General features: G+C 41.4%; 1 protein-coding gene and 1 long non-coding RNA gene across 5 annotated transcripts in view; one reads left to right on the forward strand and one right to left on the reverse strand.

Moving 5' to 3' along the window:
* METAP1D (methionyl aminopeptidase type 1D, mitochondrial) overlaps positions 1-24,679 on the forward strand; it is a 123,167-nt gene extending 98,488 nt beyond the window's left edge. The window contains exons 7-10 of one of the 4 annotated variants that reach the window (XM_069982923.1): positions 9,192-9,289; positions 21,980-22,027; positions 23,284-23,362; positions 23,529-24,679. In XM_069982923.1, the coding sequence (XP_069839024.1) occupies positions 9,192-9,289; positions 21,980-22,027; positions 23,284-23,362; positions 23,529-23,613 (310 nt within the window). In that variant the 3' untranslated portion in view covers positions 23,614-24,679. The remainder of the gene's footprint in view (positions 1-9,191; positions 9,290-21,979; positions 22,028-23,283; positions 23,363-23,528) is intronic. The other 3 variants (XM_069982920.1, XM_069982922.1, XM_069982921.1) reach the window with 3 other exon arrangements.
* Positions 5,829-26,146, reverse strand: LOC138800841 (uncharacterized). The gene is made up of 3 exons (XR_011364531.1): positions 25,975-26,146; positions 12,385-12,562; positions 5,829-6,018 (listed from the first exon to the last, which is right to left on the reverse strand). It is a non-coding gene; the product is annotated as an uncharacterized lncRNA (long non-coding RNA).
* Positions 26,147-26,611: the final 465 nt, after the last annotated feature.

Raw genomic sequence — 26,611 nt, forward strand, 5'->3', positions numbered from 1 at the left:
GCGACTGATATAGCAGCGATCTGCTGCCGTCGCTCCGTTGAATAGGAGCATCGGCAGCAGACGCTGCTATATCCTATGGGCTGCTCGGACGATCAGCGATCCCCCGGGCAGCCCCCCCGCAGCTCCCCGCCGCCCCCTCCCGCACTCACCCGCTCGCTTCAGCCGCGTTGAATAGCGGCGGCAGCGAGCGGGGAACGAGGAGCAAACGAGTGCTAATAGCGCTCGTTTGCTCCTCCAAACGACTCGTGGAATAGGGGCATTAGGTGTTTTGTATGTTCTCTAACAGGGCAGCATTATATAAACCCCCCTGGATAACCCCTTTAAGGTGTTGTAAATGCAAACAAACAAAGGAAATTGCACTAAAAACAAACAACAAACAATTGTTTTCCGCTCACCCTGAGCCCCAGACAAACACAAACTTATACTTACCCCCAGAATCATGCTGATGAAAACTTGTCCCGCAAAAAAAACCAACCTGTCATAACTCTGTCGATGGAAGAGTAAAGAGGTGATGGTGATCAGGATAACTATTTTATTGTGTTTTTATAGTGCAGAAATGCGAAAACATAAAAAAAAAAACCTATGTGGATTTTGTGTCCTCATGGTTGTGATGACAAGCACAGTAATAAGATCATTCTGCAGATTTTGTCCCATTCTATATGGCACTCCAACCTGTGGCCTCCCCATAGACCCTGACAGCTTTGGGCAGAAGTTGTAGTTATATACTGGAGGGTCACAGATTGAAGACCACGATAACCAAAACTATGCACGTAATCTGCGGAAACCGTGAGGTGCAAGGTTATTGTGGTTATCTGGCGCCAGTGTGAAGTCACATTTAAATTTTTTATTTTATATATATATATATATATAGATATATATATATATATATATAGATATATATATATATATATAGATAGATTAGATAATTTTTCCCTGGTGCTTCATTCTTTATAAGGATATGTATCTTTTAACTTTTAAACAAGAGAACACTATAGTCACTTATATTATCAGAAGTGATTTACACATGGTTCATTAATTCTAACAAATCCCACAAAATCATAGCAGTTTGCATGGAACGCTAAATTTCCAGGCAGATAACCCAGCGGGCATATAAAGTATATGCCAATATAAGTAAAGTGATTCCCATGGCCCAATGAGCAGGACCCCCTGCAGCTGATCAACTTCCTTTAATGTTTCTGTAAACTCTTCCATATGTCCCATAATGGTCTGGCTCCTAAATAGACACTGTAAATCAGGATTTGTTTCAAGCAAAATGGACGTCTCCAGAAATGGAACATTAAATTGCAGAGAGTCTTACGTCCCCAAGACATATCATATGGCTTCACCTAGTAATGATTTCCCTTATCCAACAAGGGGTAGTGACTGTTTTTGTTACTTGTATTTGTATCTATAGGCATAATAGCTCTCGGTGCTCGCATGGACAAATGTACGCTGGAAGAGCCCTGTTCTCGAGCTAAAGGACTTTATATCTCACCTGGATCTCATTCCCCTCAGATCTTCAATTAATGGCGAAGAGTATATAAGGATTTTATTATGGACCTGCCCAAAACTCAATGTTGTTCAACTTTTTTCATTGTTCTTTTTGAAAAATATTGCAAGACCTATTATTCTTCCGACATCAATTAACTTTATTAAGAGCAAAAATAAATTTACCTGCTAATCTTTTCTTAGGGCACAATGCCATTGGCTCTACTGACTGACACTATTTTAGCCGCCATATTCCATGACCTGGGTGCCAGCATCCTCCTGTGTTATGATACCATTGATAGTAGTAGTAGAAGTATAGGGCCTATAGTTTTTCTAGGTGGTTGAATATTACTTCCTGTGCACTATTTTTCTACATCTGACTGTATTACTTGATACTTAGCCAGACTAGTAAAACTCTTTTCTGGTTCTGATCTCTTTTCCTCATCTATAACTTTGACTTGCTTTTAACATCTCATAAACTCTCAAGGGTGTTAAAGGGGAACTATCAGCAGGTTAGCCCCTTATTGCACATGGATCACAGAGGAGGAAGGTATGTCTGTTACCTTCCTCCTTGGCACCGTTCCTGTGCAGTTAGTAGTGTAATCCTTGATTCGGAGCACTGTTAGGAGCACTGCCCTGCCCCCAGAGTGCCGATCTGCTTGATATCATTGGTTATCATTAACCCCTTAACGACCGCGGGCGTATATTTACGGCCTGCGGTCGGTGAGGGAGATCAGAGCGGGGCCGCGCAGAGTTGACAGCTGTATCCGATTTACCGTATGCAGCACTTCCCTGGTGTCTAGTGGTGGAGATCGCCCCCCTGGGACGTTGCCCCGGAGGAGCGATCTCCGTGACTGGTGCCGGCAAACGAGTGCCGATCTCATTGATCTATGCTGCATATCTCCAATAATCAAAGTCTGAATCACCCCCCTTTTCCCATGTAATAAATAAACATAAACAAATAAATAAATAAACATGTTTGCTATCGCCGTGTGCGTAATCGGCCAAACTATTAATTTATCACATTCCTGATCTCGCACGGTAAATGGCGTAAGCGCCAAAAAATCCCAAAGTGCAAAATTGCGCATTTTTGGTCGCATCAAATCCAGAAAAATTGTACTAAAAAGCGATCAAAAAGTCACATATGCGCAATCAAGGTACCAATAGAAAGAACACATCATGGCGCAAAAAATGACACCTCACACAGCCCCATAGACCAAAGGATAAAAGCGCTATAAGCCTGGGAATAGAGGGATTTTAAGTGACATATTTGTTAACAATGGTTTGAATTTTTTACAGGCCATCAGATACAATAAAAGTTATACATGTTACATATCGTTGTAATCGTAATGACTTGAGGAACATGTATAACAAGTCAGTTTTACCCCTGGGCAAGTGGCGTAAAAACTAATACCCCCAAAATAAACAAAATGTGTTTATTTTTCAATTTCACTATACGTTTATTTTTTTTCTGGTTGTCCAGTGTACTTTATGAAAAAATTCAGCCTGCCATTGTGAAGTACGATTAGTGGCGCAAAAAATAAGGGCTCATGTGGGTTTCTAGGTGGAAAAATGCAACTGCTATGGCCTTTTAAGCACAAGGAGGAAAAACTAAAATGCAAAAATCTAAATTGGCCCCGTCCTTAAGAGGTTAAAAAGAGCAGACTGGCTTGCACGATGAGGTGGAACAATGCTCCGAACGGTGCTCCAGATCGAGGATTACACTGATAGCAGCACAGGAATGGCGCTGAGATGGAAGGTAAGAGACATACCTTCCTCCTCGGCCCCCCATACACAATAGGGGGATATCAGCAGGTTAGACAAATCTAATCCCCCCCATTAATATCACTTTTATCATAGTAAAACCCAAATGTACCTCTCTCTAGCTTTGATGTAACTTCTCTCCTTTCAGTATTTCCAAGGTGTCTTCCAGTTCTTGCCTTATCTCTTATTACATCTTAAAACTTAACATGGACATTCATTACCCCCATCCTACCATAAGGAATAGTAAACAGCTCAATACCATCTGTTTCAGAAATCCACAACCTGGGGATAGCCTTTGACTCCCCATAGCCATGCCCTTACCACCTCCTGCCACCTCCAGCTGATTCATAAGTCCTCTCTTACCGCAACCTTGAGTCATGAAAAGTTCTCCTAATATTCTTAACATATCTCACCTGGAATACTTCAGTATCCTCTTTTTTTGGCTTTTCTTCTAACATCCTGCACTCCTCCAATTCAATTTTTGGCTTCATTGCCCAGTTAGTCCACCATCTCATGTTCTTCTACAACCCTCCTTTCTGCCGACCCCTTCACTGGCATTCTATTGCCCATTGATACTCCAGCAAGAAGGGGAAAAAAACTATTTTCAAATCAGCTGGTGTCAGAAAGTTAAACTTATTTGAAAATTACTTCTATTAAAAAATCTCAATCCTTCAAGTAGTTACCAGCTGCTGTATGTCCTGCAGGAAGTGGTGTATTCTCTCCAGTCTGACAGTGCTCTCTGCTGCCACCACTGTTCAAGACAGGAACTGTCCAAAGCAGTCCAGACAGTTCCTGAGATGGTCAGAGGTAGCAGCAGAGATTACCATATCAGGCTAGGAAGAAAACACCACTTCCCGCAGGGCCTACAGCAGCTGATAGTTTCTTAAAGGACTGAGATTTTTTTAATAGAAGCAATTTAGAAATCTGCATAACTTTCTGACACCAGTTGATCTGGTTTAAGTACTTCTTAAAGTATATGCTAAAAAATATAGCACCGAGGATCTGACAGCTCTCCTGGATTGTCCGTTTTCCTAAATACTTACATTTCCCATTAAATAACAGATCAGGAGCATCTATTCTTATCACTTGATAACCAGATGTTACCAGATAACATTGTCAAGTGGATGTGTCCCTGCTTTGTCTGGTAATGTGGTAAAAGTAAGGTAATGTAAGGATGCAACCCCTACTATTTACACCTAGGTTTCAGATTCTCCAGGATTACTGTTCAGAGCGCTGACAGATCTTCCTACAGATCTTCCTCTGGCGCTGATTAAAAAAGGTCCCTAAAGCTCCAGTTGGTGTCATCATTTTTTCTTCACTTCCTCTCCACTTTGTCTCCTGTGATGTCTAACTGACTCTGTAAAACTGTTAGATGGCTTACAGCTTGCTTATCCAATCAGAGCTGAGCAACCTGAGTCATCTGACAAAGAGAGGCTAGCTTAACAGGGCTTAGACCCGCCTCCCTCTTGATGATGTCATTTTCACAAAATGGCTGCCACAGAGCAGCCTGGGGTCAACAGTCATTAGGTAAGAATGAGGTTACTTCACTTCCTGGTGGGGGGTTGAGGGGGAAAAAGATAGGGAAGGGGGCAGGTGATTGAAGCTTATTACAAAGTTATATAACTTTGTAATGTGTTTCAATTACTGGGAAAAAGCTTTTTGCTGGAGTACCCCTTTAAAGTTACTCTGTACCCACAATCTGACTCCCCAAACCACTTGCACCTTTGGATATCTGCTTTTAATCCAAGATCTGTCCTGGGGTCCGTTCCGCAGGTGATGCAGTTATTGTCCTAAAAAACAACTTTTAAACTTGCAGCCCTGTGCCAAACGGGAGTATCTGTGCCCTAACTTTGCACCACCCCTCCGTCCCTCCTCCCCACCCTCCTCATCATTAGGAATGCTCCAGGCAGATTGTCTCCTATTCCCCACCTGTGGCAGCCCGGCACATGGGCTGGATCGTTAAGGACCTGTGCAATGTTCAGCATGGAGAAAATGTTTCAGTGGCATTCCTAATGATGAAGAGGGTGGGGAGGAGGGACGGAGGGGTGGTGCAAAGTTAGGGCACAAATACTCCTGTAGGACATGGGGCTGCAAGTTTAAAAGTTGTTTTTTAGGACAATAACTGCATCACCTGCTGAACAGACCCCAGGATAGATCTTGGATTAAAAGCAGCTATCTGAAGGTACAAGTGGTTTGGGGGGTCAGATTGTGGGTACAGAGTCGCTTTAGCTTTCAACCAGGTTTACGATATCTGGTTAACAAAGCCTGGTAGGAAAATGATGGTGGTTTCTTCTTATAACTAATATTTTATATAGTAACAATATAAATTATTCTTTGTTCTTTTCTTTTTAGTTTGCATTTAGTTAGAGCTTAGCCTTTTTATGAAATAATTTCTTAGTTGTATAAATGTTCCCCTATGTGCGTTGGTCGCTTTCCCATCCATCACTTACTTGCATTTACTTTGTCAGAAATTATACTTAGTGCCATTTATAGTGATTCCATATTAAGCATAACATTATTTGCCCAAATTAATTTTAATAGGTCTTAATGAATTGGGCATATTTATGATAACCGCACATCTGCATCTGATTAGCATAAGATTTTCTGTTTAACACTATGCTTTTACCATGACATTAACCCTTGCCGGTCTCCCATCATTCTCTGAGCCTGTGACACCGAGCGGGCTAACACACCTCATGAAAATCTTCCTCGCTTGTGTTACCAGCCTGCAGGCCTTCATAGAGATTTCATTTATATTTTTTTTATCTGAAAAAAAGAAAGAAGAACAAATGTTCCAAATTAACATCACATAGCAGATGTTTCCGTGGATTTGCTTATTACCTTAATGAAATGCGCAGGGCGTTGTATGATGGCAGCATAGTAAGGAGGGTTACTGCTTACTTACCAATATGTGCAATTTGTCTGGGGTATCTGAATGCAGCTTCACCCCTTGTATTGGCAGGTATGGTGTCCTGGTCTGGAGAAACTAAAAGCATCTTCACACAACTTGTCCATGCTTGAGTCTGATGGTTCTCGTATTTGATTACGTTAGATACAGCCCTAGGGATTCCTGGAAAACATGGATAATGTCTATGGCCTAGAGCTATATCCATGTTTTCCAGGACTCCCTAGGTCTGCATCTAACCTCTTAAGCCTCCGGTATTCAAATGCTGAACGATCGGACTCAAGCATGCTGCAGTTGCGCACATCTCTGTAATCATTGTATAAAGAAAAGTTCTGAAACTTTGGAATGTAATTTGTTTAGCATGACAATAATTTTCAAATTTTTTGTTTGTTCCTTAATGAATGCAAAAGTTGAGAGGGATTTTTCTGTTCTCAGATATTTTTTTAAGATTTTAATCATCTAAAGATGGACAATCCCTTTAGGTCAAGATTACATGGCAACCTGAAATAACAGGAAATTAGTATTTATTACTTTTGGGAAATTTTGCACATGAATTGCAATTATTGTGAAAAATCCGAAATCAGAAAATTTACCAATACTTGCACTTTATTAAGTTGGCTAGGTTCACGCTGTGTATTTTCTGTGTTTGTATTTGTATCTTCTCCCTCTGCTAGTATCGTTTCCCTGTGTCTGTATGTTCTCCATCTTTGTAGGTTCCCCCTCTGTCTGTATGTTCTCCCTCTGTTAGTATGTTCTTTCTCTGTTTCTATGTTCTCCCTGTCTTTGTATGTTCTCCCTGTGTCTGCATGTTCTCCCTATGTATGTTCTCCCTATGTATGTTTGTATGTTCCCCCTGTGTCTGCATGTTCTCCCTATGCTTTGTATGTTCTCCCTCTTTGTGTATTCCCCCTGTGTCTGTACGTTCTCCTTGTCTTTGTACGTTTTCCCTGTGTTTCTGTGGTGTCTCTAGTTGTTTTACACTTCAGAAACATACTGACAAGTGTCTTCAATAAATTTGTCCTCATAAGACTGAACCACATTGTGGAAGGGACTGACATGGATGATGACACTCTGGGTAAAGCTATGTGAAATATCTTGGCTGTATATAAGCAGCAGGATATAAATGTGACATCTCTGATAAAGTTGACAGTGGCAAGAATAGGAATATGAATGTGTTTTGTGGCAGCAGAAGTGTTTTCCTAAGTTTCCAGCAGTTGATTGAAGGCAGACATCCGGCAGTACCATTCATCCAGAACCATACCAATAATGTCTGCATACACGGCAGGAAGAGATGTAGGACAATGGCCGGTATATGAAGTACTGTTTACCACCATGTAGAATGGTACAGTCCTCTTCAATGTGTGCTAACCCCAAACAATAGCTGTTTTTTGTTATGTTTTGTTTTTTACTCAAGTCAAAGGGACCAGTTAAAGTGTCACTGTCATTTAAAAAAAAATATATTTTTATTTTTGCAGAAATCAATAGTTCAGGCAATTTTAAGAAACTTTGTAATTGGGTTTATTAGCCGAAAAATGCATTTTTATCATGAAAAAGCAGTTTGAATCTCTCCCCCCATGGTTTTCTATGGAGAGGGGAGCCATGGAGGGAGATGAGGCACCAAAACGGGCAACAAAGAGTTAATTTACCGCTACATCACCAGGCTATCTCCTCTGAAGTCAACACTGACCTCTCTGACCTCTGAATAGCGGCTTTCACACAGCTCCCACTGTGTGATGTTCTCTGCCCTCTGCTGGCAACTAATCTCCCTCCTCCCCCCTCCCCTCTCCATAGGTTAGACAGGACTCAACTGATGTAAAAGAGTTGAGATTTCCTGATAATGAGCAGTGAATGAGAGGGGGGGGACATGGGGAAAGGCTTTTTCAATGCAGATAATGGCATATTTGCCTAGTAAACCAAAACCAACAAAGTTCCTTAAAATCGCCTGTACTATTGATTTTTGCCCCCCCAAAAAATGACAGCGACACTTTAAGTCTCAATGTGTTGTAACATTATCTACTAATAAAGACGATTTTACCATTCTACATTGTGGTGAGCGATGCTTCATATAACAGTGGTTTTTGAAGGCTGAAGAGAAAGCTGTGACCCCACTTATTCTAAGCCTTCCCTAGCATTGAACAGTTGCCTAGTGTCGAGCAGTTACCTGTCAGCCCTGCTTACTACTGTCCCCTTTGTATCACTTTATGCTGTGTTCTGCACTTGTTCCTTTTTGTTATACATACCCAGTGTGATCTTAATAGCATCTTCTTTGGTTACAACTAGAGATGAGCAAACTTGCCAATGGCTCGGGTTCGTGCAATCGCTAGTTACAACTCTTGAGATTTGTTTGGGAAAGATTTTTCACATTGTTCTGCAGAGTCTACTCTCTATCACTTGCTGTAGCGTGTACGACATAAGATATATACACAGTGAACATAAATGTATATATTTTCTTAAATTAAGTAAATTTTTAAAAATTAGAACTTAAAGGAGTCATTTCACTAACTGTATTTATAACCTATTCACAGGATAGGTGTGTGACCATTGGGAATCTGACCACTAGGGCTTCTACCAGTCAACAAAAGACTGGTGGTTCCCAAGTGTCTCTTGTGTACGGAGCTGTATGGCCACTACTTTGCTTTGCATGTACACAGAGCGCCCTTATTTTGGAATACCCAATCTCCTCTGTAAACGAGTACCTATCTCACCGCAATGAGCCATCCCTTTACACAGGGAGATGTGCGCCCAATGGCCAAGGATTCTTCAGCTAATCAGAGTTGTCTTATCGGCCGACAAGTGAGTGGTCATCCAACACTCACCCTGTGTAAAAGGGCATTGCATGCCAGAAACATGGAAGTGGCCCTTTGCCCTATGTCCTGTTATTTGGTTTGGATTTCAGCCTTGTGACATTAAATAGAAGTAAGATTTGGCTTACAGCCACTGGCGCGCTGGCACTCTCTATTCTGGGCCAGCTCTTTTATATATTGTGTTTATTTATTTATAAGTTAATTTGTTTTTGTGTTTTTTCCTTCCATAGCCGCATCGCCAAAGACAACAATTTCACAGTTTGCCCCATATTTATTGGTCATGGCATTGGTTCTTATTTCCATGGGCACCCAGAAATTTGGCATCATGGTAAGTAGATAGAGTACTCTTCTATTAGATACAATATCATACTGCATAATCTGTCAAGGTTGTCTGAGAAATTATACATTGTAGAAAGAAAATGGCTGTATAAAATACTGTGCATCCTCTGTTCCTGTTCTGGTAGATCAAAGTAGATCTCATACCAAAAAAAGTTTGGCCATCTTTTTAAATTCCTCTCCCATGATGCACCTGTATAGCATAATGTCAGAAGGCATAAAGCCATTCAGGCTTTTGAGCGCCGGAATGTATGGAATTCTGGCTTGGAACCAAGACAAAATACTCTCTGCAGACATTCACCGGAGAAGTTATACATGTAATTCAAGCTAACATTTAAGGTACCTTTCCCCTTTAAGTGTTTGAAAGAAAATATGTGTATTGTGCTCCCATTCCCATTCACCTTTCCCATGCTTAACAATGACAACATTGTACCAATGACAGCACCATATGTCTGTCTTAGATATTTGTTCTAGCCGCAAGAAACTGAAAAATCCTAAAGGAGATCAGTTTTGATGATGTTAGAAACTTCATTTAAATACAGAGAAAGAATAAAAGTAGACAATGCACCCCGGATCCTGGTCTACGCATACAGAACCCCAAGCTGTAGTTCCCTGTGTATTAGGTGACTGTTGCAATGGATCGATCCCTTCTATTATTGCATTTAAATGAGAATATCATTGTTAGAGTCATAGGTTTTCATTATCCCTTATATATATTCATTGCTGCCAGCTTTCTATTCACATCTGTGTTAATTGTAAAATTCCCCTCCTCTCATTCAAGACTTAACATCCTTCTGCTAGCTCTCATTGCTCTAATCTTGTACTGTACACTTGTGTTATCTCCAGTGTTCGCTTTGCTAGGCCACTTTGCTTTAATTCTCCAACATGACTGGGATCTTTTAATTATGGCTTCTTATCCTCTACTGTTCTCTGCAGTCTGTTCATCAGACTAGCTCTGGGACTGGTGGGACGGAGGCATCAAAAGAGAATGGTAGAGCACTGCAGAAACAAAGAAATGCGGGCGGCACTACAGGTGGAGATCCTTGTATGTGCAACCACTAGCGGGGGCTGGCCAAGATAGCCAAGACAGGGGGGTGCTAACTATAGATACAGTCCATCACGAATCCACAGTACATAGAAAAAAGAGAGTTGCACTCACCCACAGAGTCTTCTAAAAATCTGTTACTTTATTTCAGCATACGGACATAGTGCGGACACAATAATGAGCAGACGCCCTGTGAACGGAGTGGTGACAGCCTGTTTCACGCTCAACGGCGCTTCTACGGACGGAGGAGGTCTGTAGAAGCGCGTAGGGCGTGAAACAGGTTGTCACCACTCCGTCCATAGGACGCACTCTGTGGGTGAGTGCAACTCTCTTTTTTCTATGTACTGTGGATTAGAGAATGGTAGAGCACTTAAAGTTTCTAGGATTATTCCCCATTGGATACAGTGGTGTCATGGCATCTGAAAGGGCACAAGTCGTTGCCTTCTGTCCATTGATGATATTTCTAAATCTAAAATTAAAAATGGAGGCCACTTTACAAAATCTGCAATTTTATGTACGCTGATTCTATGCAAATCTGTGTGCAAGAGGTTAATGTGTCTCTATGGCTACAGACTACAAACAAACCCTGTGTGTAGTCTGTTCCTGCTGTAATGTATTACTCCCCTCCCTTTCCTCCTCCTAAGAACTTAAAGGGAATCTGTGAGCACCTATTCTTGGTCTGAGATGCTGACAGTGTAAGGAAGGTCTGTGTTATCTAGTGCCATCTCATACCTCTATTTTCCCGATCGGTCCCGTACTTTCTGTAATTTATTTTCATAACTGTCAAAGAGGGGGAGTGGTGATGGCTTCATGCCGCACTTCATGCCGCACTTTGGCCCGCCTCACCACTCCCCCTCCCAGCTTGTATTGAATATTCATGGAGCCGTCCCCCCGCCTCCTGGCGCATCATCTGTAGCTTTCTGGTTCCTGGTTCTGGAGTAGTGCGCGCACGCTCCCGTGGCGTGATTCGCGCATGTGCCGTAGTGCGTCGGAGCCATTGAGGGCAAAGGCTTAAGCCCTCAGTGCGCCGGCGCAGCGCCGACGCACTACTGCGCATGTGCGAACCATGCCACGGGAGCGTGCGCGCACTACTCCAGAACCAGGAACCAGAAAGCTACAGATGACGCGCCAGGAGGCCGGAGGACGGCCTCCAAGAATATTCAATACAAGCTGGGAGGGGGAGGGGTGAGGCGGGCCAAAGTGCGGCACGAAGCCATCACCACTCCCCCTCTTTGACAGTTATAAAAATAAATTACAGAAAGTAGTGGACCGATCGGGAAAATAGAGATATGAGACGGCACTAGATAACACAGACCTTCCTTACACTGTCAGCACCTCAGACCAAGAATAGGTGCTGACAGATTCCCTTTAAAGTGTCACTATCGTTATAACTTTCAAAATCTAAATCAACAGTAGATGCGAAATAAAGCAAGTTTGCAATATCCATTCATTATTTTTTGTTGTTGTTATCATGCTGTAAAACAAAGCTTACCAGAAATCCAGGTCCAGTCTCCTGAAGGCAGATTTTCTGTGCTGGTTGAAAAAAAAAAACAGACTAAACACAGGAATTCCGTCCAGTACAGAGAGTTACGGCTCAATGTGTCCATCAGTCACATGACTGCCTTTTCTGTGAGCGCTCAGATGGCCTGGGATACACAGGACTTCCTGTTTTCTGACTGTTTCCTGTTTTTTGTGAGAAAAAAAAGTCAGAAAACAGGAAGTGAAGTGTTTTCCATGATAACTAAAAAAATTAATAATGAATGTAAATTGCAAACTTGCTTTATATCACATCTACTGTTGATTTAGATTTTGAATGTTATAATGACCGTGACACTTTAAGATGCCTCTATGGCCAGTGCAGGAGAAGTATGTACGCATACAGCAGTGTTCTATAACCTATGGGTCTCTAGCTTTGGCTGTCAGGGCATGATGGGAGATGTTGTTTTAGAGAACACTAACATACACAATGTTATATGACCTTGAGAGGAAATCACAGCCATATTAGCATAAGAACTTTTTTTTTGTGAGAAAAGCGCACATACCCTGCAAACAGGTGAGACCCCTGCTCCATTTGTTGTTCTTATATAGTGACACAGACTCTGCCACAGATACCTCTCCCATTATCAAAGCAGGGGCCAATAATTGACAACCCTAATATCAATACATCCAAGTCCTTCGGCTCCATTCATGTTGTTCTCCTCTTTTAACACTGTGGACATCCTGGAAGAGAAGACAAAGTTGACAAATCCTTAGTACAAAAAATGCTCGGGCTCAAAGATCACATACATTATTCCCCTTAACATATAATATTATTGATTCCAGGATGACCATTGTATGTTGAGTCCATAACTCTATGGAAAACTGGTAATTGGTTCTGAAGCCCCCAAAATGTCATCCCAAAATGTGAAAAAATTAGGATTTAAAGAAAAATAAACAGATACCTCATATATATATATATATATATATATATCAAGGAAGCTGTATATTACTCTCTATGTAGAATCCTGGTACAGGTAAACAGTTCAAAATACAGTGGTGCCTTGGATTACGAGCATAATTCGTTCCAGGACCGTGCTTGTAATCCAAATCCACTCTTAAACCAAAGCAAATTTTCCCATAAGAAATCACAGCAATGCAGATAATTGGTTCCACACTCCAAAAATAATGATTTATTATTCTGAATAACATGTAAAATTAATGAAACAAACATTCAGAAACAGCAGAATATGTGATATTATAGGTTACTGTACAGTAATGGAGAGGATGGAAAACACAAGGACTGACAGAGACTGCAGGGAGCATGAAGAAATGAGCAGGACAGATGTGAGCACAGTATAGCAGCGCTCTCTGTCCGGGGAGAGAGGGGTTACAGCTATGGAGAGATTACCTCCACAGTCCTGTCCCCTGATGTAAGCCCCAGCCTGAAGTGGATCTGGTATGATTTGGAAGTGAGGAAGACCTTCTGGGTCTGAGTACAGGGCTGTAGACCCCGCTATACAAACCTTGCCCCTCCTCCATGCGCGCTCCCACAGTACAGGGAGCTCTTAAACCAAAGCAATGCTCTTAAACCAAGTCATAATTTTGAAAAACTGTGAGCTCTTATATCAAAACGCTCTTAAACCAAGTTACTCTTAAACCAAGGTACCACTGTATGTAGTATCAGACTGTACTGTAGGGAGGAGATACTAGACAGCCAATCACGGCATCCACTTCAGTAATACTGGGGTTTTATCAGTAAAATGGCCACTTTTATTGGTTAATCATTTACTTATTCACATGTGCTGCAGATCCTGATTGGCTGTAGCATTGTATGTTGAGTCTGGTCTCAATATATGATGGTCCAAAAAGGAACATTGTATGTAGAAAAATTGTATCCTGAGGCCATTGTAAGTTGAGGGATCACTGTATATTAAAGTGAATCTACCACTAGGTGCATCACTACTGGCTTTTTACATCAACAGACCGGCACCGGCATCCCCGCAGTCCTTTGTTTGAACTGCCACCAAGTTTCCCGTGCACAGTGCTGCTCTATTCCTGAACACTGGCCAAGCATGAAGCACTGGGGGACAGGCCTGCCTTGCCCCAGTGTGACGTTCTCTCCACCACTTGGTGACACAGCTCCATTGGTTCTAATGGAGGCAGCTCACAGAGGGGAGGGGGTTTTGTTGCACTGTGGGCCAGTGGGCCTGCTCCCAGTGCTTCATGCTTGGCCGGGGTTTGGGAATAGACCAGCACAGTGTGCGGGAACCAGCGTCACTGGCATCCCCACACTAGTGTCGATCTGTTAATGGAAAAAGCCCATAGTGATGTACCTAGTGGTACATTTGCTTTAAAGAGAACCTGTTGTCCCTATCATGCTACCTGAATCATGAATCATCAGGGCTGTCTCCAGCGTTCTTTCACCCCCATCAGCCTTCGTTGATAGATCTCTTCTTGTTTGGGCATTGGGAGAGATCTGTCAGTCATGATTCTCGGGGCAGAGAAGCCATAAGGCTTACTCTAATGACTTGTGGTTCAGGCAGCATGAAAAATTAGATGTTCCTACCATTAAATAATGGCTTGTCAGCAGGTTGCCTTTACACTCCGCTTCAGGTGCCTGGAAAAGCTTGATCCAGTCCTAGAAGAACTGGAAGAAGTTTCCCAGAGCTGGATGCAGCTTTTTCAGGCACCCGGCGTTGAGGGGCACAGAGTTCAAAGGTAGCTGGGTGGCAATCTTCAGAAAGACCTATAACCATTAATGAAGTGGAAAACTTGCTAAAAACAGACAGATTTTGGCTTATAGCATGTGCCATTATGAAACCGAAGCTGTGATGTTTGTATAAAAATAAGAGGAGAAACCCGATTTGTAATCATCTGTATGTACAAGTTCCTCATGGCATCACCAGCGACATGCTGTAATGAAGATGAGGTGATGTAAATGAAATAGTGATGACATGTACGGTGAATTGATCAGTGGGAAGAGTATGATATGCATCTCAATTACAGTAGTGCTTGTGGACTCTTCTTAATCTAATAAAGAGGAATGTTATACACTGTAGTCCTATGATGAAGGATTGGAGGTCTGATGTGTCTTCAAGTGTGAATCTCTGATCTACCATTACTCGTAGACATCTCCTAAAAGCATGGGCCAGTATCCATGGGAAAAAGGGAATGTAAGTCTCCATGGCTTACTCTAATTCTTCATAAAGATTTCTAGTGGTTTAGTAATTACATTTCCCCAGAAATTGGTTACCAGTCTGCGGTGGGTATATCAATGCATTAAAAGCATACCAATGCTATACATCTCCTTGGAAATATATATAATAAAATCCATATCCTAGTACAAACTTGGTAGCATAGTGTTGTGGGTACACCTTCTCCCTTTTGTCTATAATGTGACAAAAGGGAGCATTAAAGCATTTTTAAATGAGCAGTGGATATTGCCAACATGAGGAGGCCTTGACTTGACTAAGTGGTTGAACAGGCCATCGATAACTCATTGTTGGGTGTCTGATAATTTAGCAAAACAGGCTCCACAGCAACCCAATATTCTTTAGTTGAGGGTTTGTTCACTGTGTTGTAGACTGGCGTCAGATACTCAAGCCAAAAGTGCCAATGTACCTTAGACTAAACTTTTTTTAAACTCACTGCCTTTGCCAGGGTTGAGCCAACTGTCTAAGGTGTATGGAAGCATCCCATATAACTAACTACAGATGATGTTGGGAAAAAAAAGCTGGGCGTGTTGGCGTCATTGCCCAACTATATTGTTTTGGGAGGGAAAAGCTGTTACCAGAGTACTTTCCCGGCAGCTTACCCCTTCCCATAGGAAACTTCAACTTCAAGCCGCACCAAACAGTCCTGTGTATGGGGAACCTGAAAGAAATAATTGCCAGCAAATGTTCAGCTGTTCAGCTGATCTTAAGAGTAGTGGTATACAGCAGATTTCTGATCCCAGGTGAGTCCAGAAATCCCTTTTTCCTCTAAATAATATATTGTAAGTAAAGTTTTACCTTTTAGAAATCTCTCAACTAGAGATGAGCCACTTCAAGCACCTTAGGGTTTGTCCAAACCCAAACTCTCTGCATTTGATTAATGGTGGCTGAAGAAGTTGGCTGCAGCCCCAAGGAGTCCTGGAAAACATGGATGAAGCCTATTGCCTATGGCTGTATCCATGTTTTTTGCAGGCAGACTTAGGGCTGCATCCAACTTTTTCAGCCATTGGTAATCATATGCAGAGAGTTTGATTTCGGATGAACCCAAACATGCTCAAAGTACGCTTATCTCTACTTTCAGTGTATTTTTGAGATATGCAATAAGATGTCATTGGAGAGAGTCTGGGTCCCGTGTTCATCTGTAAAATAAATAGGCTCCTTCATTTTCTGTCTCCGGAGTCTGCAACAAGAGTTTCCCCACTTATTTCAATGTGGTTGTAATGCGCTTCATCTGCACACATCACATACTTTACTCCATGTCATTGATGGAGAGAGTGATGGACAGCTTGTGAATGCCACATGTTCAGCCCACATTTACCCTTGGACCTGCTGTTTGGGAAAAATATGTAAAACTATTCTCTGGTTCCTTAGATATGACTTGATAACACAGACTTGGTTTTGAGAGACTAAGCCTGTATTCAAGTGTGCTAATCCATTCTTAGATGACAGTGACACAAGGTTCAGAGTGGTGCTCATAAGAATCACAGAAACGAAACGTTGCCTGCTTCATGCATGGATTCAGTCCACTCACATTACTTGGCTTCTGTGTGCAAATGGTTTCTATATAAAGCAACACGCAATGCAAGGCACGGTTATAGCAAGGTTGTGATTATATTCAACTTTGAAACAATACAGATGTTTTCCGGTAGCAATGGTTTATCTGGCAAATCTGCATTGTAGAAACAAGTTAATAGACGTAGACAAACAAAGAAGGAGATTAAAGGAAAATGCTGTCTAGCACATAGCGAACACCTTAAAGAGGACAAATAAAATGTTTAAACCAATATACTCTGTGTACATAATGTTTTTTGGCTTGCCCCGCTGTTCCATCACAGACAACGCTATTAATATAAGAGTCAAGAAAAGCAGCTGATGAGTGGACAGGTGACTCCCGAAACTCCAGGTCCACCAGAGTGATGTCCATGTGCCCTAACATGGCGTGGAAAGGAGGTGTCCATCTGGCACTGTATTTCCATTATCTGCTGTATGCATGTGACCCCCAACCCGGACCAGTTAGAATTGGGAGGAGTTACAAGATGTTGTTAATGAAAATGATTACAGATAAGTAAACCTCGAGCACACTGCGGCATTTGATTACTGGTCGCTGAAGAAGTTAAAGGAGAAGTCTGGCTGTTTCAAAAATGTGACGGGGCAAGGGAAGAAATAAGCAAGGACTGCTCACCCTCCCCAGAACCCCTGCCGGAAGGCATTGTCACTGACTGGCTGAGTGGGCTGTCCATCAGATTGGTCTTTACATCTGCTCTCCTGGAGTTTCCAGGGCCTGGCGGGGGTTCTGGAGCGGCAATTCAGTGCTGGAGACGCACAGGGAGAGGTGAGTTGGTATAGTTTATGTTCCCCCCTGTTTCCACTGTTTAAAAAATTTTTCCCCGTCGCTGGACTTCTCCTTTAAATGCAGCCCTAGGAAGTCCTGGAAATTGAGGATACAGCCATAGGCCTATGACTGTATCCATGTTTTCAAGGCGGCCTTGGGGCTGCATCTAACTTTTGCAGCCACCAGTAATCAAATGCCGAACGCTCGGGTTCGCTCATCTCCCAAAATGATAGAATGTTGTATAAGCAGCAGAAACCTGCGGACCCATCTTATGTGGTGTCAACAGTTCAAACTGGTAATGTAGGGAATCTACTTTAGTAGATTTAGTAGATTAGATTTTCTGGGCAACTTTAAACAGCACAAGGTACTGAAAACATATATGGCTAGACTTGTATGCCGGATGCAAAAATGGTAAATATTGGAGAAAATAAAGACCTATAAAGCTTATTCCACATTATGTATCAATGTATTCTATACACAAGGTTATGCTCTGAATAGTAGGGAATAAATTAAAAAATCAAGTGTGTTCTTATAATAAAACTAGATCAGTTGTTAACTGTTATACCAAAGTAGACTCGGTGGTCCCTCATGTTATAACAGCCTTAGGTTACAACCTGCAGTGGTGGTCCCTGGAACCATACAATGCAGTCTGGATCTGGTGCATGCATGTGGCTGGAAAATGCAGCCAATCAACATTTACTGATCAAACATCAGTATCATTGAGTGACGGTCTACAGGTGTCTACAGCAGCTCCTTTGGTCCCCAGGTGAGGGTGGCTCCATGTTATTTTCTGATACAATGTGTATACTGTACAGCACCCTGAAGAAGATTCTGTCCTCTACATACATTCTACAGATTACAGCAGCTATTTTATATGTAAGGAGGTCCTTTGTATTGTCTTGTATTCAGTCTTTGTTTCTTATATAGTGATGATATTTTTGTTTTTTCTAAGCCTATTACTAGCTATCCAATTACTGAGTTACGCTTTAAAATTTCAAAGTTTTTACCAATGTTCTAAGACTCCTCGATGGAGTGAAACTGACTTGAAGGGACACAATTTTGCTGTGAGAGCTATTTTGCATATCCTTCAAGGAATTCCCAGTGGAGCAGGAATGGCCATTAAGGCGTAACTGTCATTTTTCAGAAATCAATAAATATCTATAGTACAAGTGATTTTAGGAAACTCTGTAATAGGTTTTATTAAGCAAAATAGTTTTCTTCTGTACTCAAGAACCTGTTTTCCCACCTCCCCCTCACTTCAGAAGAAGCAGGATTTCTGTGTTCATTATGTTCTCTGAAAGAGGGGAGGGGTCAAGGAGGAAGAGTGATCACGGAGAGGAGAAAAGGCAGTCTTGCAAAACACTACATCCAGCAATTTTCTCTTACCAAGCTCCTAGATAAGCACTGACCTTTCTGACCTGTGAATTCAGCGTTTTTTGTGTCTCCAAACTGCTGGGCTGCTTCTCTACTCTCCCTGCTCACTCATCCCCCTTGACCCCTTGATAGAATATAATGGATTCAGCTTCCGCATATATATATATATATATATATATATATATATATATATATATATATATTCTTCCCCGTGCTGCAGGTTGGTGCTAATACTTACCAATAATGATTGATGTCCTGTGTCACAGCTTCATTCCAGTCCTACAACCCGCTCGGATCCCTCTGGCGTCCACTTGACCTCTTCAGCTCCGCAGCTCAGGAGGCCAGAAGTCAGTGTCTCCAATATGGCTCTATGAGACCGCTCTTATAGAGATGCATTGGAGACCCTGACTTCCAGCCTTCAATAGACCTGTAGAAAGAAGAGGGGTCTAAAGAAATGTGATGTTACCGCCAGCAGGATCCAATCGGCGCCATAGGACCAGAACGCAGCCCCTCCATGGGGCACCGATCATCATTGGTAAGTATTTGTGCCATCCAAATAGGGGAAGAATGGGGGGGGGGGGACAGACTGCTACCTTAAGTATACATTGAGCAACAGAAGGACAGTAGGTCTGTACTGAGGGAAAACATACATCTACAACTGTCCTAGTTCCATATGGTTATGGCTGATGTTTTCTTTACCTACTTAAAGCAATGTTACACTGTAAGTATATTTACCCATGCGGATATATGTTACAGTTATCTTAAAGGGATAGTCCGCTGAAATTAAACTTTTATTATGTTGCTGCGGCAAGGGCAGTGATTAAAAGTAGAATACCCCTTTAAACTGGACATTATTTACTAGTTCTAGTCATTTTGGTCGCTAAAGAGAGCACTCTGTAGTCACTTTCTTCTCCTGAACAATCTTCTAAGCCAGGTGAAAGGTCAACTTTGCATTTAAAAGTGTCCATAGCCTTTGTACATGCCCTGTGCCGCCTTCTTGAGCTACAGGAAAAACAAACAGTAACCCTTTATAACTATCATGGACAGCTTACAAAGCGAGCACCACAAAACATTACCCAAATATACAAGAAGAGTATGTGACTATATCATATGTTTACCAAGTACCCTAGATGCAGTAAGTTCTAGTCACGCACTGTTCTCTACTCTTCTCCATCTTATAATATTTTGCTTGGATTAGTTCACAAGCAGAAGGCACTTCCACAATTAGGTACGATGCCCACATGACATCCAATACGCACTCTGTGGGTTAGCAATACAAATTCTCCTCGCTAGGATTTCCAACAATTTCAATGGAGGCCACAGCCTGGGATAAAGCTGCTTTTACATGGTTAGGCTTGTAGTGTTTACATATAGCGCTTCGCTTTAACAGTCTGATCCACATCCCTACGAGACATTATATGCACTGAAAGGATAATGGTCCAATTTACGATTACCTGCGAAGTTTCCTACCTATCAAACCTGTTTATACAGAAATCTTTAAAAGTCAATGACCGAAGTATGGAGTTTAGAGAAATAAAGAGATATTGCTATGGTGAGATGTGACATCAGTTCCAAATAAAAGTCAACTAACAGTGAATTGGTATAAATGAGAGACTATGGGTGTGTTCTGATAATTGTAAGGGCCCCATTATACAAAATAATTATTGGACGTACTTGGCCGTTTCCCGTTTGGTGTAATAGGTCATGTGAAAAGGCAACGATTAACCGACATGCATGATGAGGGCTGATCCTTGTCTTAAAATATGATACGATGATCTGCTGGCCATCGCCCCGTGTAACAGGAACAGCAGCAGTAGACCGCCGTTATCTTCTATGGGCCACCCAGATGATCTAAGGTTAATTCGGGTAGCCCATACTGCTGCTCTCTACAGCCCCTTCACTCCTCTCCGCTCAATGTTTGTGCGTATAGTAGCGCCGACAGTGAGTGGGCAATGCGTAGCAAGCGAGTGCTGACTTTACAGGTTGGCACTTGCTTTCTCCTTAATATCGGGCCGAATAATACGGCCCTTAGATTCTGCAGTATGAATCTTTAGATGTTTAAGGGGAGATATGATTAATTTATTTAGATATATAAAAGGCCCCTACAAGAAATATGGGGAAAAGATGTTCCAGGTCAAACAACCTCAAAAGACCAAAACAGTCAATCTTTGGAACGAACAGTGAACTTTTGATGTGGATCCACAATAGTGAAAAGTTGGGTTGGCCAATCCTGCCAACTGGTAAGATTATGCAAAAGAAGAGCCTGTGGAGCCTCATTGAAGAGTCTTGAAACACAGGACTAGCCAGATATTCCTCTGGGAAGGACCCAGCCAAGGGGTGGCTCCTGTAAGGAAACCACCAAAACCACCATATTAAGCGGCCCTATAAGTCAATGTAATGACAAGGGAAAAACCAAGGCCAAGTATCCATCCACGTACAGCTGTTTCAGGGTGCTGCCCCTCATCAGTGTGGAGCAGGATTCTGGCTAGGTGGGAGCAATGTCTAGTAAAGCCATAAGAGAAACAGATCACTGATCTCAGGCTTGGTCCTTCCTAGAGGGATATCTGGCTAGTCCTGTGTTTCGACACTCTTTAACGAGGCTCTACGGGCTCTTTCTTTCTTACATATTTATGTTTAATACTATGGAAAAATCCATAGCATATACAGTACATATTAGCAGAAACAAAGACATTTGTCTTCTGAACATCACCTAAAGCCACAATTTTTTCACAATCATCCCTTACAACTATCAATTTTCTTGTGCCTCAAAAATATATCTGTACTAAAGACATGGCATGAAAAAGTTATGTGACAACATCTGTGGGAGCCCCAATCTAAGGGCGCAATTCAAAGAGAATCAACATTCAGTCGTGTCCCATCATGTGGCACAGTTGTCTGTAGTCTCAGCCAAATACACTCAAGGTGATATCCCAAAGTCTATAAAAGTCAGATTAAAAGTCTATAAAACTTATCTTCAGATTCAAGTAAAGAATGTAATATGTAATCAAATAAATCTTAATCTAAATTAAAATGTTGTCTACATCTCATGTGATAAGTATATTACTGCCAGGGGAGGTATGAGATGTGTCCCAATAACATATGACTGGATGCAATTGCTGATATAGTGAATGAAATGCAACATTGTGTAAGGTACCAGCCCCATAAGTGACTGCATGTTACTGAATCATCCTGAAGCAAACAGCTGTTCTAATGTATGCAAATATTGTTGTTTTTTTCTAGAAAATGTTAATAGTATGGAAATGGAAGAAGGGATGGCATTTACTATAGGTCAGTACAATCCCTGTACTCTGCATTAATGATACATAATAAAATGCTGTCAGCAATAATCATGTTATAATTTCTGCATAGTGACTACACAAAATAACATATGCCATGTCAGCTTATCTGTCTTGTATCAGGGGGAGGGAACCTTGGCTTTCCAGCTGTTGTAAAACTACAACTCCCATCATGCATGGACAGCCAAAGCTAAAGCTTTGGCTGTCCATGCATGATGGGAGTTGTAGTTTTGCAACAGCTGGAGAGCCAAGGTTCCCTCCCCCTGATGTATATGGTGCTTATACAGAGAAGAGTGGTTTACTGAACTGGGTTTGGATAATGTCTTCCTCTAATATGGAGGAACTACAAATCCCAGGAGGCTGTAAGACAGAAGTCTGCACCTGGTGGGAGTTGTAGTTTGGCAACAGCTTGGAGACCACATGGAAAGTACTGTATATTATATGTGTATTTATAACAGGCTGGAAAAAGATGTAGAACTCCCAGGATGTAAGGTTGTAATACAAACAGTTGTATTTACAGCTACCAATGAAGAACTACAAGTTCCACAATGCCTTACAGCAGTGTTCTCCAACCAGTGTCCTGTCAGTCACAGATAGGGGAAGGCTCTTGCAGCACATAGTAGTCCATGTGTTGCTCCATTCTATCACAGTCAGTCCATTGAAGTCCACCTGCAGCCTCAAATCCTCCCAGCATCCCCTCTGTTTATTTAAATAACTATGAATAATCTTGTTCTTGGTGCAGTCTGTGCCCCTTGTGCCTCACATCACATCTTTGCAGCAGGTATCATCTCATCAGGATGGCCCAGCTGTAACCATTTACCAGGGGGCAATCACCAGCCTTGATCCCTGTGACCTCTAACACTGGGCTAACAGCTGCTTGTGTCCTGTTTACTTCATCATTAACCTCTAGGCTAAATATAGCCAACCTGTGGCTCTCCAGCTGCTGGGGAACTACAAGTGCCAGCATGCTCCAGCCTTCTATTCATAGACTGGTTGTTACATTGTATCACACAGCTGCACTGCTTTTCTATAGGTGATGTTCATCCAGACGACTGATTTATTTGTACTTATTCTGGATACACAGGGGGGGAGCAGCCCTCTGAATGCTGATGGATGTTGTACTAATCTGTGCTGCCTGGTTATGATTTACATCCTTCCTATCTACCCCATGGAATGGCTGCTTACATGATCCATATACTGAATTAGCCCCCTAATAATAAGCAATGTATTGTCTCCTCTGAATTACAGAACCTATTATCATGGAAGGGGCTCCAGATTTTAAGATTCTCAAGGACAAATGGACGGCGGTATCAATGGATGAGAGAAGGTGCCTGTTATTGGGTTCACCATTTAGCCCCTGAACATGCATGCTTTAGATGATGATGATGATGATTTATTATTATTATTATTATTAGTAGTAGTAGTAGTAGTAGTAGTAGTAGTAGTAGAATACTATTTAGTGTTTTATTGTATATTGTCTATATATCTTTCAGGTCAGCCCAGTTTGAGCACACCATCGTCATCACTTCAGAAGGGGCTGAAATCCTAACGAAACTGGATGAAAAAGAGGAATATTAATAGAATAATACGGCCGATTTTGTGATACATGACACTGAAGTGCAAAATGCAGAAATAATGCAGCCCTGTATCTGACCATTCTACCTCTCTACAGCCGACATAGCTTTTTATATGACCTGTGGGTTTTGTACATCCAGATTGCACCCCCTCCCACCTCCACCACCTTGTTCAGTGCATGTAATACTGCATTATTACGTGCCAATAAACTGCAGAATCCTGCCTGTCTGTAAACAATATGTTGCACAGATACTAGTGTGGACAGGAAGAGAATGTAGCAGAGCTGAGTCAGTTAGCTCTGTGTCACATGACATCACAGGTTGCTACAAATATCATTAGAATATACATATGTGTGTGTTGTGTCAGGCTCATTGGGAAGTCTGGGTAATGGCAGAATGGTGTCTATTTCCTGCAAGAAATATAATAAATATGTATTTTGGAAAATTAAGAACTAGGTATAAAACTGGAGCAGGGCATGCAGCAGATGCGATGGCTGCAGTGGGGGGTAATGAGGAAGCTGCTAATCAGAATGGAAGCGCTTTTAATTTGCTGTTCACACTGTATCACCCCCATCCTGTGGGATCCTGTCCAGCAGCAGAGACCGCCTGATACTGCTGCATCTGCATGGGAACATACATGCACAGAGTCCAGTGCTGCCTTATACACAACCTGTGGCAGAACTACAACTCCCAGCAAACCTTGACAGCCGCATGCTGGGAAGTGTAGTTTAGTAACAGCTGGACAGCCACAGGTCGGTGGGGGTCATGGTCCTACAACCTGATGCCCCTGATCTCCTCTGTCTATGGTCATGGATAACGAATACAGGTCCCAAACCTCCCCATCTTATACAGAAGCCTATGTGCGATTGGACTCTATTATATATTGCATTATATATCTGTATTTCTATCTATCTCATTTCTATTTATATATCTTTTACATATATGTTTTCTATCCATCTATTTTCTATCAGTCTCATTGCTAACTCCTATCTGTCTCCCTGTCTATTGATACATCTCTTTGATCCACTGATTCCATTTTTAAGTAAACCACGTTTTATGATATTATTGTATTGCAGATTTTAATAAATGCAATTCTATTTGGTATATGTAATATAACCTATAGTCATGGCCCTGCTAGGCATTACATTACTGTAAATACCATTTTATGTTTACCATCTCCAATCTATGGGATAACCTCACATTTACTATGGAGTTCTGCAACCTCTGGTTTAATATCTATGGGTTAATTTACCATAGGTAGATAGAATTATGGGAAAATTTGTTAATTTAATATATTGTAAATGACAGATAGATAGATAGATAGATAGATAGATAGATAGATAGATAGGAGATAGATAATAGATAGGAGATAGATAATAGATAGGAGATAGATAATAGATAGATAGATAGAAGATAGATAGAAGATAGAGAGATAGATAGGAGATAGATGATAGATAATAGATAGGAGATAGATAGGAGATAGATAGATAGATAGATAGATAGATAGATAGATAGATAGGAGATAGATAGATAGATAGATAGATAGATAGATAGATAGATAGGAGATAGATAGATAGATAGATAGATAGATAGATAGATAGATAGATAGATAGGAGATAGATAATAGATAGATAGATAGATAGGAGATAGATAGATAATAGATAGATAGATAGATAGGAGATAGATAGATAGAAGATAGATAGAAGATAGAGAGATAGATAGGAGATAGATGATAGATAATAGATAGGAGATAGATAGGAGATAGATAGATAGATAGATAGATAGATAGATAGATAGATAGATAGATAGGAGATAGATAGATAGATAGATAGATAGATAGATAGATAGATAGATAGATAGATAGATAGGAGATAGATAGATAGATAGGAGATAGATAGATAGGAGATAGATAGATAGATAGGAGATAGATAATAGATAGATAGATGATGCGGTTCTCCTTATATGAATAATATGGGTTGATATGATAGTACAGGTGAGGTGCAGTCTGGGTGATGACAATTGGATTTCATAGGTAACATACAGGAGTAATCCAGCATCTGTTTCCAAACCTTGGAGTCTCTTATAAATTATCATTATTTACTATTATATTCTGATGCTGCTGCTATATTGTGCTGTAGAAGTTGTGGTCCAGCCATATCGGTGTTCGCACACAGGTTCTATGTACCAAGCAGCGATCATTTCCTTAAGAACTGGCGGATTTTTGTACCCACTGCTGCGGTAACAAGCTGTTATTGCGGTAATTACCCGGAGGTGCCGGCATTTATTACTATACACTTTTAAAAACTTAATTAAAACGGGGCTAATAAACGGAGACGTGTGTACACAACCAGCTGTGCCGGATTACCGTTATTTTTTAACGTCTTTCGCAACGGAACAGAGCGGGTTCTTGCTGGGACTTTGGATGCTGTACACACCAGTACGCGTTATGCTTAGACTTGTGGTCCTTCAACTGGTTTGTGCAACGATGGAGAGTGAGGAAGTCAAATGGGAGATAGATTAGATATTGGAAGATAGATGAAAGGCGAAGAGTGATAGAGAGAGAGAGAGAGAGAGAGAGAGAGAGAGATTGTTCCCCCTATTATATAGATATTAGAAGATAGATTAGAGGAGAAGATAGATAGATAGATAGATAGATAGATAGATAGATAGATAGATAGATAGATAGATTTATATTAAACCATAGGGTTAAATAAAGTGTGAGGTATAGTGGGATTCTCTCCAGCCTGGCATTGCTAGGCTTCTTCTCCCTTTGCCAGTGATGGAAAATGAGACAGGTTAATCATTTCAGTCATTACACAGGGATGATTTCCTACAAAAAGTAATAATGTTGGGATCACATGTCACTCCCTATGGCACCTTAAAATAGATCCTTAGTGGTGGGGGGGGGTGGCAGCCATGATAGACACAGCAGTGACCAGCTGATAGTTATCTAATACAGAGACTACCTGCTCCCCTCCTCATACCCCTACTCATTAACCCTT

The sequence above is a fragment of the Dendropsophus ebraccatus genome, chromosome 9, assembly GCF_027789765.1.
Source record: "Dendropsophus ebraccatus isolate aDenEbr1 chromosome 9, aDenEbr1.pat, whole genome shotgun sequence".
Lineage (NCBI taxonomy): Eukaryota > Metazoa > Chordata > Amphibia > Anura > Hylidae > Dendropsophus > Dendropsophus ebraccatus.